Raw genomic sequence first — 12,893 nt, forward strand, 5'->3', positions numbered from 1 at the left:
GGGTGGGCAGACATTACAGAAGGAGGGAAAACAGAGTAGGAAAGAAATCTTGGTCTTCTGCCCGGGTGTATAGCCATGCCTGTGCAGCAGGGAGTACCAACAGCTCTACAAGACAGGCTGTGCATGGGTTCCTCTTGACCAGCTCTGTACAACTAAACCCACCATCCTTCTACAGCACATCTCTTCTAATCAGTGTGAACAAACTCATAGTTGCACCTTATTTTTCCAAGACAGTATTGATGTACTTTAGAAGAGCTCCTTCCATTGGAGGTATGAAGCAAGAGTGGCAGCTGAGGAAATCTGCCTGTCTCTCATTTAGAGCACAAGTTTAATGTAGATGACACATCAGTTCAATATATTGGGGCCAACTTCAGGGTCCCATGACCAAACTGACAGACAAAGGCACGAGTGGACATGGAGAAGAAGCGCAGCTTTTCAGCAGCCATCAAAGCAGTTACTTCAAAGCCATGCTAGGAAAGATGAGAACATCAGCAGGATACAGAGGAGCAGGACTGTGGCATCACATGATGCATCATTTGTGCCTCAGATGTGCATCATCATGGGCTGTACCCCACCACTGTGTTGTTATACCAGTTTTACATTCCTGTCGTAGTATTACTTGTGTTGTGACTGTGCCACTGGGGAAGACAAACCCTGAAGAGAATACCTGTCAACAGGACAAAGTTCTGTTAAAAGATTTATCTGCTCAAGACATGGGTTTTTGTTCACTAGATCACCCAGTAGTTTAATTCTAGTTGCCTCATCACACCTTTCTAATTAATTCAGTGCCAAAAGGAAGCGGACATCTGTGTTTACAGTGAAATAATTGTTAGCACAAAAATATTTGTAAGCTAGATAAATACTGCTGCAAAGCTGAAGATTAACAAGCCTGGATTGCACAGAAAAACAGTTCATTTTGGATTCCAACCTGCGAGCTCTAACCCATTTTTTTCCATTAATATGGCTTTCTCTTGTAGTAGCACATTTTTCTAATGTAGGTTACAGACTTTAAATTAAATGCACTCACTCTCTCTTTTCACATACATTCATGTGATTGTGCTCTGGACAATTCCTTTTAAAAAGTATTGTTTACACAGATAAGAAAATAGGTGAAAATTTTTCTGTTTACTTACTGAATGTTGTGAGAGTCACTGATAAACATGTGGTGGATTACAAAAACCCTTCTGCTAAAGGGTCTGGAGTATTTTGGGGGTTTAATGTGATTGATTCATTGATTATAAGCTGGATGCATCACTGCCAGCTGAATGTGGAGAGAGAGAAAGGGAGGTGCCGCATTGCTGCTGTATTGATCGGACACGTGGTACTTACATGGCTCCCTCTGTTAGAACATGGAAGAAGCAGATCCTGTAAATGCTAAGGGTTTTTTTTTTCATGTTGAAAATCTGATTAGTTTTATGCTAAAATATTGTATACATACATAAGAGCAAGCTGCCTACCCCACAGGAATTACAGGGTCATTGAAACATAATCCAGAGGTTGCGATCAAAACCAAAAGGATTTATTTTACTTACTGTTGCTGTAAAGTTAAACTGCAAGTGTCTCTCTCTGCACCTACTGGGAAAATACCCATCTGTAGGGGCTTTGTCAGTAGTGCTAGAAATGTTCATTACAATTTAGAAAACTACAAGACTTTAAAAATTAAAAACTAAATTATGTCCACAGAGGTAAATGCAGTAGATTAGGGGAAAAATACTAGCACAAATAAATGAGCGTATAAATATTTCATAACTGCTTTATTTTAAGCAAATAAATTGTTGTGGGTTTTTTCTCCCTAAGATTACAGGTGTTCATGTATCACTGGAAAGGGAAGCAGGAAAGAAAAGGAGCTGCATTTTTCTGTGGTATTTTCAGGCTTTTTTAGATATACAGAAAGTATCCTGATAAGGGAAACATAAAAGTTTTTCCTTTCTCCTCAATCTGGAAATGAAATTTAATTTGTGAAGTTCAGAACTTTTGTACTCAAGCTGAGACACAAAAAAACCCCATCTACCTGTAATTTTGCTGCAGACAAACCTTTACCTGAAAATGTCTCTGCAGTCAAGATTCAAGGGGTGTTGTTCATGTTTTACTGAAACAGCTGTTAGCATGCTTCCTTTACCTTCAAATTGATGGAGATTTTTTATTCTTGTTGGAGTCATATGGTAAAGAGTGACTAGATTGTTTGCAAAGGAAGTAAACATTTCCTGAGGAAGTTAGACAGATGGAGTTCTCCTAGGAAAACATACATAAAATTAGTGCCATACTCTCCATAGATATCTCATAAACTTAGGATAAAACTTTAGATGGTATTTCTGCTGAAAACAAAACTTACAGGGACATGTCAGACTGTACATTGTTACTCCCGACACATAGTCATTCTCTTGCTCTTCGGTAGCATGTGCTGTGATCGGCACTTTGTCAAATTCTGGTTTGTCAACACCTTGCAACAGTTCTTTGCTTTTGCTTTTCCCAGTCAGAGAACTGCTGTCCTGAGGACAGGGCTTGGAAATTACAAAACCACTCTATTCTCTGATGGGATGCAGATCAAGAAATAGGGAGATAGCATCTTCCTGGGGAGCTTGAGGACATACTTTATTCCCAACAGACTGTATGTAAGTGTGGAGCAGAGCAGCAGCAACTCCTCTAGAAAAAGTGCAAGGGATGGTGTTCCCTCCTTTCCTTAGCTGCTTGTGCCCTGAGGCATGGAGGGCAGCTGAGGGCCAATTCAGTGCCATCACCTCTGTAGGGAGGTTAGGTTTACATCTGGCACTCCAATCTCAAAACTAAAACTAACACATTTATTCTGCCCTTTCTGCTCTCCCAAGCTGCAGAAGTTGTTCCCACAGTTCTTCAGTTTGTCCTGATTTTTCCTTTCCATATCATTTCCTGATTCACTAGAGATGATAGCTGGTGAGATCCTGTATGCCACCAAACACTTCTTGGTATTTTAGCTGATTGCCTGCAGGTACAGGCAGAGCAGTGCAATTACACTTCCCTCCGAGCTGTCAGTTTTACTGTTAGACATTCAGTACCACACAGAATTTGAGTTACAGATCCCAAATTTAGCTTTCATTGCCTTAGCTTTTTGGAAATACTCATCTGTCATTGAGTAACCTTGATATTACATGGCTTAACTTTCCAAAATGCTTTTATGTTTAGGAGTAACTGTCATGGTACTTTGGTTTTCACTATTAAAGCTTGACCTGTCACAAGGTGAATTACTGTTTAAGTGCAGTCTCAATACTGTTTGCTATAGGAAAATTATCTCTGTGTATAAAGAAATGAAAACACCCCTTTCACAGTAGGAAAACATGTCTGAACTAATTTTTTGTCCTCTTCATGAAATCTGTGTGAAATTTTCTGGGCACTCCTCCCTGAGGAGGTGGGATTTGTTACCCAGGCAATCTGATATGCATATCTCAAAAGTCACATCCATTATGGGTACATTAACAATTCATACAGCTGGTTCCAGTGGGACAACGTCATTCAGACCTCTGAGAAAGAATGTGAGTCTTGCAGGTGGTAGAAGGATATGATAAAGAGGATGAGCATAATTCCATGGAGCAAGACAGAACTGTTTCTAGTTTAATCCACTGATTTGTAAATAAAGAGACCTGTATACTCAGTTGTGGGATACTGTATGGTCTGTTGATGTTAGCAGAGAAACAGGAAATTCCATAGCCAGTCAGTTTAGGGGTTTGTCCATCAATCCAGTACTCATGAGCATTACCAGTTAACTGTGGAGAATATCTTAAGGAAAATATGTGGAGGAAATTTGGGATTTTATGACTTACTGTAAAACTTTTTTGTTTGGTTGACTTTTTTTCTTTTTTTTTACATTTTAAAGTATTGCCTGTTAGTGAGTGACTGGCTCTCCAAAGCCTGAGAGGTTTTATTTCAGAATTCTTGACCAGCTCTACCATAACAGAGGGTTTGTACAAATATCTGCTCCTTTTCAATCCTACCTGGTTCAGTATTTCCTTCTTAAAATAAATTCCAGGAGCAGTACGCATGATAGGAGAACTGTGTCCTTTTGTCAGTGTTACACTGTTGCCATTTCATATTACCATTTCATATTGCTGTCATAAAGATGATGCAAGATAAACAGGCATGTTTGGTTTTACCTCTTTTCATTTTCTGTGCCTTACAGTTGCTTTGTGGCATCTGCATTTTCTGTTAGAGAGAGACTGTAGGAATGATGACAGGGTAGCATATCATAATACCACACCACCATTAGAGGTTTCCCAGTTTTCCAGAATGTTTCTTTCTGTGTCAACTTTATAGTTTCTTTGCTTAAAAACATAAACCAAGAAACCTCTTCAGCCCTACCCACCAGGGTGAGACATTCATAGGGGCCATGATGTTTGTTATGAATTCTCATCAGGCCGAACAAAGACACTGGACACATATCAAGGAACTCCTAGGTTTTGTTGTACAGTCACCATAACTTTGGCCACCAGTCCAATATTTAGACTCAAAAGGTATTGGCTAACACACCCTTAAATTTCTTACAGCAGACTTCCACAAGAGTGGAGGTGAATGAGCCCTTTATTTTGTACAGTACGCTGCAGTAAGTTCTCAGTTCCCACAGCACACAACCAAAGGTGCTGACTCACAAGTCACAGTACATTTGATATTCAAAGGTGCTGGCTCACAAGCTCTTCCTTCCCACAACAAACTTCAAGCAGAATATGGGGTAAAATATGATAGTTGTGCTTTGCCCATGCAAGGCAAGGGAAGAAAACAAAAAATAAAACCAGTGATTAGATCCCGCATTGTTGCAGCCATGTCAGCAGTTCAGGGCAGGGGCTGTGTGAGACAAAGAAAGCACAAGAGAAAAAGAGGAAAAAGACAAAGGACAAAAAAGATATGTTCCTCTACAGCCATCCAGCAGGATGCATTTTCAGGAATGTATACTGTTATTGCTAGGTTCTTAATTGTATTTATAGAATTAAAATAATTTCTGCCACCGTACATTACTTTTGTGTTTGTAACAGTGAATTCCCCATGTCACTGTATTCCATCTGTGTAAAGTTTCTGAGTTAGTAACTTCTATACACACTGCAGTCTGTCACTGACAGGAACACTTAAAGTGACTGCAGAAGCAGCAAGCCACAAGACAGTCTTCTGCAGGCTGGGCAAGTTATTAAAAAAATGAGCTGCAAACTATAACCTCAATAAAGTGCTGTCATTATGTTTTCACACTGCAGAACAAAGTTAATTTTAAAAAGACATTCCTGTGCAAAATGTTGTCATAAAGGGACAGTGGCTTTCATTACCAGCCTGGTTCTTTAGGGAATTACAACCTCAGCAATTTTAATTTGCACCAGACAGAAAGTTGCTATGCTAGTCATTAGCCCAGATGCTAATTTCCATCTAAATATTGCTCTAATTATGTAAAGAAATTAGTCATTTCAGGGACTCTAGAGTTACTGGAATCATCAGAGTATGTGATTTTTAGACCTGTATTTTGCAGTTTTTTCTTTATGTTTTGAGACTTTGATGACAAAATTAAATCTGTTAGAGCTCAGGTGCTTTTGGTTTTATGCAGACAAAATAAAACCTTGTTAAAATCACAGCTTTTTCCTTGATGCCTGGGCACAGCTCTGGCCATAGCTGCAGGGCCCCTTTGCTGACATCAGTAGGTCTCCATCCCAGGTTTTTGGATGGAACCCATTTCCAACCTAAGGCTGGTAACTAAGGCTGAATTTACCAGCATTCTGACAGAGGACTAGCCAGGACTGCTGTAGCCAGTGCTTGGCTTCAGAAAACACCAGCCTCCTCTGCAGAAACCAGAGCAGCTCAGGATTTTGGAGCAGGCAGAGCTGCTTTAAACAACTTGAGGCCACACAGGGACTGTCCCTGTGGTCTGGAGCCGTCTTGTCTCTCTCCAAAAGGGCATTAAGGAAGTGAATTAAAGCAGGAGGCTTTGGTGCTGTGTAAGACACTGGGTTTCAGTAGGTCTGCATGCTCATCACGTAAAAGACAGAAATTCCATGGCCCAGTTCTGCAGGGTATCCCTACTCATGCACAGGCTGATCTTGTCTTCCTTCCTTTGCCACTGCACATGGTAAAAGCACTCCTATTTACTTTTCCCTTATCACGCTGGTTCCTTGGACCTTTGATTATTCATCTGAGTTAGTTCTTTTTATTTTCAGAAGTCTTTATTGCCTGGCCCCCATCCCACTCTCCAACCACGCAGGAGCCCTTCCAGCAGGAGGCAGAGGCCTCTCTCCCAAAGGCAGTTGTAACATTTGAGTATGCTGTTGTTTTCTGCAGCTGCTGAAGCAGCCCAGATGTTTCACACCTGGGACACAGATCGAGTCTATTTCTTTGTAAGGAGCACATGGTAACCACTGCCTGAAGTCTGCCTTCCTTCAGCTGACCTCTGTCAGAATGAGCACTGAGACAATGCAAAAATGGGGTTGATGAAACCAAAAAGAGCGATATGTAATCTGATATTTGTTGTTCTTCCCACCCAGAGTGCGAGCCCATAGAAGCTATTGCCAAGTTTGACTATGTTGGAAGATCTGCACGAGAACTCTCTTTCAAGAAAGGAGCTTCCCTTCTGCTCTATCACCGAGCATCTGAGGACTGGTGGGAAGGAAGGCACAATGGAATTGATGGCCTTGTGCCTCACCAGTACATAGTGGTGCAGGATATGTAAGCAGAGTCTGGTGTGACTGGGTTCTTGGGGGGGTGTGAAGTCTACAGTGCTTAGCAGTATTTGCCAAATGGGTCAGTGGTTTGAAGGGTCAGATAGATTAAATATTTGCTTTCTGTGCAGGGTACCTGTCTTTACTGCCCTGAATTGAAAGCTCCATCAGAAACTACTACTAGGCTAAGCTACTTCTATGGATACGTTCCCAGTACATTAAGAGACAGATGCTGCTGCACCTGTTTTAATTTGACTATCTCTGTGTAGCAGTTGCTGACTTTTGACTTGCAAGAGCTGGGGAAATGCAGCCCTGAACTCTTGTTTTGTGGTATTAGGCACGTGCTTTGCCAAGGATGACAAAGTACTTTACAGAAAGGTTGCACACACTCAAAGTGTAAAGAGCTCAGTAAACAGAGGGATTATAAACAATTTTGGGAGATGTGCAAGGGCTGCAGTGCATTTACAACATACCTGCTTTTCTTAAGGGGATTAAAAGCTGAGAGTGCCAAGGTGCTCTCACTCGCTGACTTCTCATATCACCTGTGTTCTGTTCAGGGATGATACTTTCTCAGACACACTGAGCCAAAAAGCAGACAGCGAGGCCAGCAGCGGACCCATAACTGAGGACAAGTCATCATCAAAGGATATGAACTCTCCTACTGACCGTCACTCAGATGTGTATTTAGGAAGGTAAGCCCCAGTGAAACACAGTAATTACTCCTCCACGTGCTTTTGCTGGGTCACTGCAGTTTGTTCTTCCACCTCTTCTCCACTGGTGCAGGCAAAGAAAGAGATCGGAACCTCCACCTCCCCTGAGACGCCCAGGCAGGAGCAGTGATGGCCACTGCCCGGTACACCCACCTCACCCTCTCTCCAACTCTGCCATGGAGCTGGGCTCCCCCAACCTGGCATCTCACTGCAGTCCCAGAGCCCTCCTTCAGAACCGTAACCTCAACGCCGACAGCCCTGAACGGCGGCGCCGGCCGGGCCACGGCAGCCTCACCAACATCAGCAGGCACGACTCGCTGAAGAAGATCGATAGCCCTCCCATTAGAAGGTCTACATCTTCTGGTCAGTACACAGGCTTCAATGACCATAAACCACTGGACCCGGAGTCAATAGCTCAGGTTTGTGTCTTTTTTATTTATGGCACTGTTTGATTTTCTGGGCAGCAAATCCCACTGAATAGCACAGCACAGAGCACATGCTCTGGTGGGAAGGTGTGTGCAGGGGAATATCCTACTTGGCTTCCCAAGCAGAGTGTGTGTGAAAGAAGCTGCATTAAGCCATCCTGAAGAGAAGAAGCACAGAAGGGAGTAAACATTGCAGAAGCAATAAAAAGAAATTATTTCCCATTACACTGTAATGAAATTGCCTCTGCCATACAGAACACTAGGACAGTATTACACCAGCTACACAGATCGCTGTGCTCTGTTGAAGGCTGGCCTATTCTGACTTGCACGTAATTAGTGTTCAATATGTCTCAGTATTGTGGTAAGCAGAAAAGTGCTCAGACTAGCTAAGAGTGACCATTGTCGTTCAAAGCAGAGATTTACAGTCCAGGGTCTTGGGGATTTTATAGTTTTCATGCAGTTCATACTGTGTGTTGATTTGATGCGTGTAGTAGAATCTAATGTGCAAGACGTCACAGATGCTTAAATTGTGGGCCATCTTACTGTGTGAGCAGTCACCAGTCTCATTCCTGGCAGTGAAGAGGTGAAGAGAATGGAGTAGTAAGTACCCTGATCATCAAATTGGTCTGTTGTACTGAGCTGGTAACAGCTCTTGAGTAAATAGAAGCCTCTGTCTTCAGAGCTCCCATTTTGTCTAGGAGGGATAACATGATTACTAGGAGCACCCTGAGGGTGCTCTATGATTGCAAACGCATTTTACAATAACACTGGCACTCATGTTTTAAAATTTAATGTACTGATAATGCTTGCTTTCAAAGTCTGCTTCCAGTGAGGTATAGAAGGGACTGGCATGCTTAGGTCAGAACCCATATATTAGGGTTAGAAAGTGCAAGTGTTTTTTACTGTTTCATTTTATTCTAAGCTATTAATTTACTTTCCTGGAACAGCACTGTTTGGCTTAAGATATCTCTTTTTTATGCCTAGACTAGAACCCAAACTTTGATTGAACTATGTGAAAGTCAGTGTGAGCAGGCAGGGAACAGAAGAGATTTTAAGCTTAGTTGTATCTCAGTACCACTGAGTAGCAGTAAACTAGTATCTTGGTGCATTCTTTCAGCCTTCAGGCCTGAAATCCTGATGAGGAAAATAGTTTTTCTTAGGTATGCATACTGACCAATACCTTACAGATTTTTTCTGTTTAAGATTTAACTCTGTGAAACAAGAGGAGAGAAGAGCTGATAGGCACACAAACTTTATTTCCTTAGAAAACTAGGTTTTGTAATCCATGTGAGGGAATACAGATCCTGAACACCTGAGGCTTTAGATGAGCAGAGCAGTTAGCTAAGAGTGAGCAAATGGACTAAAACCTTTACAGCTGTCAGTAACCAAGAGATGACAGAAATCTTCACCACTAAAACATTGCTCAGCAAACATCAGTTGTCCTGACAATCACTTCACAAATGGCTTGCAGATTTTGGTGTAACAACTTTTTTCGATTCACTCTTGTGAACAAAGTTAAATGTTTGCAATGTCCACCCAAAGCTGCCATGTTGTCAATCCTAATGTCTTTCAAATAAATCTGGTGGGAATTGATTTTAGCACTATCATAACAGTTAAGAGGATGGTTGGTGAATTAATTAATGCGTTTCCTTACCCCTCCCCTTGCTCCTCTGGCATTCAGTAGCAACACAAATGACATGCTGCTCTCTGTGCTCTGGCCCAGGACATCGAGGAGACAATGAACACAGCCCTGAACGAGCTCCGTGAGCTGGAGCGGCAGAGCTCGGCCAAACACGCCCCTGATGTCGTGCTGGACACCTTGGAGCAAATGAAGAACAGCCCCACCCCTGCCACCTCGACAGAGTCACTCAGCCCTCTCCACAGCGTTGTTTTGAGGAGCTCTGAGCCTCAGATCCGCCGTAGCACCAGTTCTTCCAGTGACACCATGAGTACTTTCAAGCCCATGGTGGCCCCTAGAATGGGAGTGCAGCTGAAACCTCCCGCTCTTAGGCCAAAACCTATTGTTCTTCCAAAAACAAATCCTAGCATAGGGCCTTCTCCTCCTTCCCAGGGTCCAGCCGACAAATCTTGCACAATGTAGGCAGCTCAGCCACCCACAGCGCCCAGCTGGGGTGTGCTAGGGAAAGAGATGGATTAACAATAGAAGTCAGGGCTCCGTAACATCATTTGTTCATGTTTGTAACTGGAGAGGCTTTGTTTTTCAGTGTTTTTGAATGTATTGTCTGAAAGTAGCTACATTAACATGGGCATTTGTATTTTGTATGGTTTCGATTAAACGAAAAACTGGACAATTGTGCATAGTTTTAAAAACAAACATAGACTTACTTGAAAACTTGATGCTGCACCATTTGTAATAAAACCAACACAGATCACAAACAGCTTGCCACGTTGTACCATACTTCACAGTCTTACTGTAGCTACATAATAACAGATCCTGCACAAAAGTAAGGGGCGGGAGGGGGTTCAGGGGACATGGAGCCTCTCATTTCTGGGTCACCAAACCAAATCTCAAGCAGGTTTGTAAGAACTGAAATTTAGCATGTGAGGATTACGTGTCTGTGTGGAATGTCTAAGTCATCTCAGGCCGCATTTCTTATTTAAGACACAAGAAAAAAAAATCACCAAACCCTCACAAACTCATAATTGGCACCAAGTTTTAGCTTTCTTGTTGGCAATCTCACTAGAGGCAAGTGCTGGATGGAGCTGGAGATCACACTGCTCTCACTGATACAAAGCAGCATTCCAGGACACAGCTGAAGCACATCTCCAGGATAGTATCTAGAAACTCCTTTTGCTGCCCTCTGTAGTAGTGTACCTTTTCCCATAAAGTAAGACCTTCATTCCCTGATACCATATTTTTTACAGAAGCTGAATTTCTTTGAAGTTCACAGAAGCCAGGCTCTGGGGAGTGCCTGAACCTGTTGGTCCATCAGGGAGCATGAGGGGCTATTAAAGGGATCAACTACACAGTGATTCAGAAAAGTATCCCATTGACTTTATTGCTCAGTGCCCAATTAAGGACGTGATTTGGGCTGCAATAGTCTGAGTTTCGAGCTGACCCAGCTGTGCTGACTGCCTTGCACAGCAAATGCTCAGTTGTGCTGACAGCAGCAAGACAGGCACTCAGAAGGGGGACTACCCCCTGCCAGTGGTGCAGGGGTCACTCACAGGACAGGCAGCTGAGGTTCTGCCGCCTAGATTCAAGCTGACTAAAGTTTTCCATAAGCCTTTTCCCCTCCACTTCCCTTTTTTTTAATGACAGAAATCAGTACCTTTCTTATGTCTGTGCGAGTGGCGACTGTCAACTTTGCTTAGTGCTCTGTTGTTAAACTTTGTTAGGCATGAGCTAAACCTACAGCTGTTTTGCACATTGCAACAGTAAGCCATAATACTATTTCTGTGAACATGTTTTCAAGCATCCAATCCATAAAAGAAGTTTCAATTAATGGGGGGAAAAAATCTCTTGTGGTCCACCTATGGAAGTATGACTGGCTGTAACTAAGATCTGGTTTTCCACATATTCTGTAAGACCTCACTTTGGGAAAGCTTGAAATTGTACAACTCAGTATACATAAACATTTGAGTTTGGGAGGAGAAGAGTAGGGACAAAATTTCATAGACATAATTGCTGAGGTGACAGGAGTTGTTATTTAGGGGCAATTTATTCCTGCTCTGGTTTATACCTTCTAGACAGGTGATGCAATGTGAAGCTCTAGGTGTGAGAAGTACCCCATAAACTGCCTCTGAGCCCCAAACTATTGCTGGTATTTGCAAACACTTTTCAATCCAGTCAGAGACTTCACACGCATCTAGGTTAGAGGCAAAGTCCTAATCCACCACAGTGGGCTGTGCAGCATGGGTCAGCAAACCTCCATCCTTGCCAAATGTACTGCCTGGTCCAGAGCCTAAGCCAGGCCAGCCCCAGCTGCAGACCAGTGCTGGTCTGCTCACTTGTTTGGGACCAGAGGTATTTTCAAGTAGTTCCCCAGTTTACGAGGCTCAGTGGAACAAAACTGGAATTTCAGCTTTCATTTACATACAGTTTTTGTCTAGCATTTCTAAATTAACCCACCTGGCACAATTGAGATGGATACCTGTATCTTTAAATTGCATAGGGAATTTTGTATGTTTAAATAACTGTACTGGACTCCATAATGCTTTTATTAGAAATTGTTTAGCAAAAGAAAATATTAGAAACAGTGCATTTAGTGAATGCATTCACTTAGTGCATTCACACAGTTAATGTGTAGTTTGATGGTTATTATAGATACTTTAAAGCATAGTAAGTGGATATGTAACAGGAAAGACTGCTACATCTACAGGCGTACTAAAGGGTAACTCCTGCACACCTAATCCAATCAGTATTGTCCTTTACTGTCAAGTTTGATGAATTGCAGTACTGGTAGCTTCCTGCTTGTTGACTGTTACCTACTTGTGTCAATGTACATCTGTAGTATGTACATGTGAAAGTGCCTTTAAATTTTAGAGGAGCTTTAGCTTTGCTCTTGTACTGTTGCATTTCCATTGCATCCTTTCCTGTTTCGTGTATGGCTGCATTCCCATTGCATTCCTTCCACTCTTGAAGATCAAATAAAAACATGGAAAACCCACAGTTCTGGAAGAGAAATGTACTGTTAATCTGTTGTGACAATGCACTTTTATGTATAGTACTGTACATTTTTGGCATGTACCATTACAAGCTTCAGTATACATTCAAGTTTGTTCCTCATAGTGTATCTTTATAATAAAGAAGATAGTTCTGTCTGTGTGTGTAGTTTTGCTGGGGAAACCACTGTATCTTCCAACATGGATTGATGATCTACTTCCCACATGAGGGAGCATCTAGCACACCAGCATCCCCCAGCTACCCACACCCCACACTGCACCAAGAGCTATCACCCTCTTGGCCTGAAGAAGCACTTGTTCCTGGAAAGTTCCCTGCCTAACTTTAAAGTTCCTCTTTACCTGAAGACCCCTCACCAAGAGCCACCAACTTCACATAGTTCTGCCTGAGAGCCCATCAAGAGTAGTCAGTCAGTTGTGCTCACACTGGCTGAGCAAACCCCTCCCTGCCCACTTGA

General features: G+C 42.4%; 1 protein-coding gene across 2 annotated transcripts in view; it reads left to right on the forward strand.

Moving 5' to 3' along the window:
- The window catches only part of SRGAP1 (SLIT-ROBO Rho GTPase activating protein 1), a 139,733-nt gene extending 127,157 nt beyond the window's left edge, over positions 1-12,576 (forward strand). For both annotated transcript variants that reach the window (XM_030237956.2, XM_030237958.2), the window contains exons 19-22: positions 6,483-6,663; positions 7,214-7,348; positions 7,440-7,785; positions 9,515-12,576. In XM_030237956.2, the coding sequence (XP_030093816.2) occupies positions 6,483-6,663; positions 7,214-7,348; positions 7,440-7,785; positions 9,515-9,892 (1,040 nt within the window). In that variant the 3' untranslated portion in view covers positions 9,893-12,576. The remainder of the gene's footprint in view (positions 1-6,482; positions 6,664-7,213; positions 7,349-7,439; positions 7,786-9,514) is intronic.
- The last annotated feature ends 317 nt before the right edge of the window (positions 12,577-12,893 follow it).

Source organism: Serinus canaria, chromosome 1A, assembly GCF_022539315.1.
Source record: "Serinus canaria isolate serCan28SL12 chromosome 1A, serCan2020, whole genome shotgun sequence".
Lineage (NCBI taxonomy): Eukaryota > Metazoa > Chordata > Aves > Passeriformes > Fringillidae > Serinus > Serinus canaria.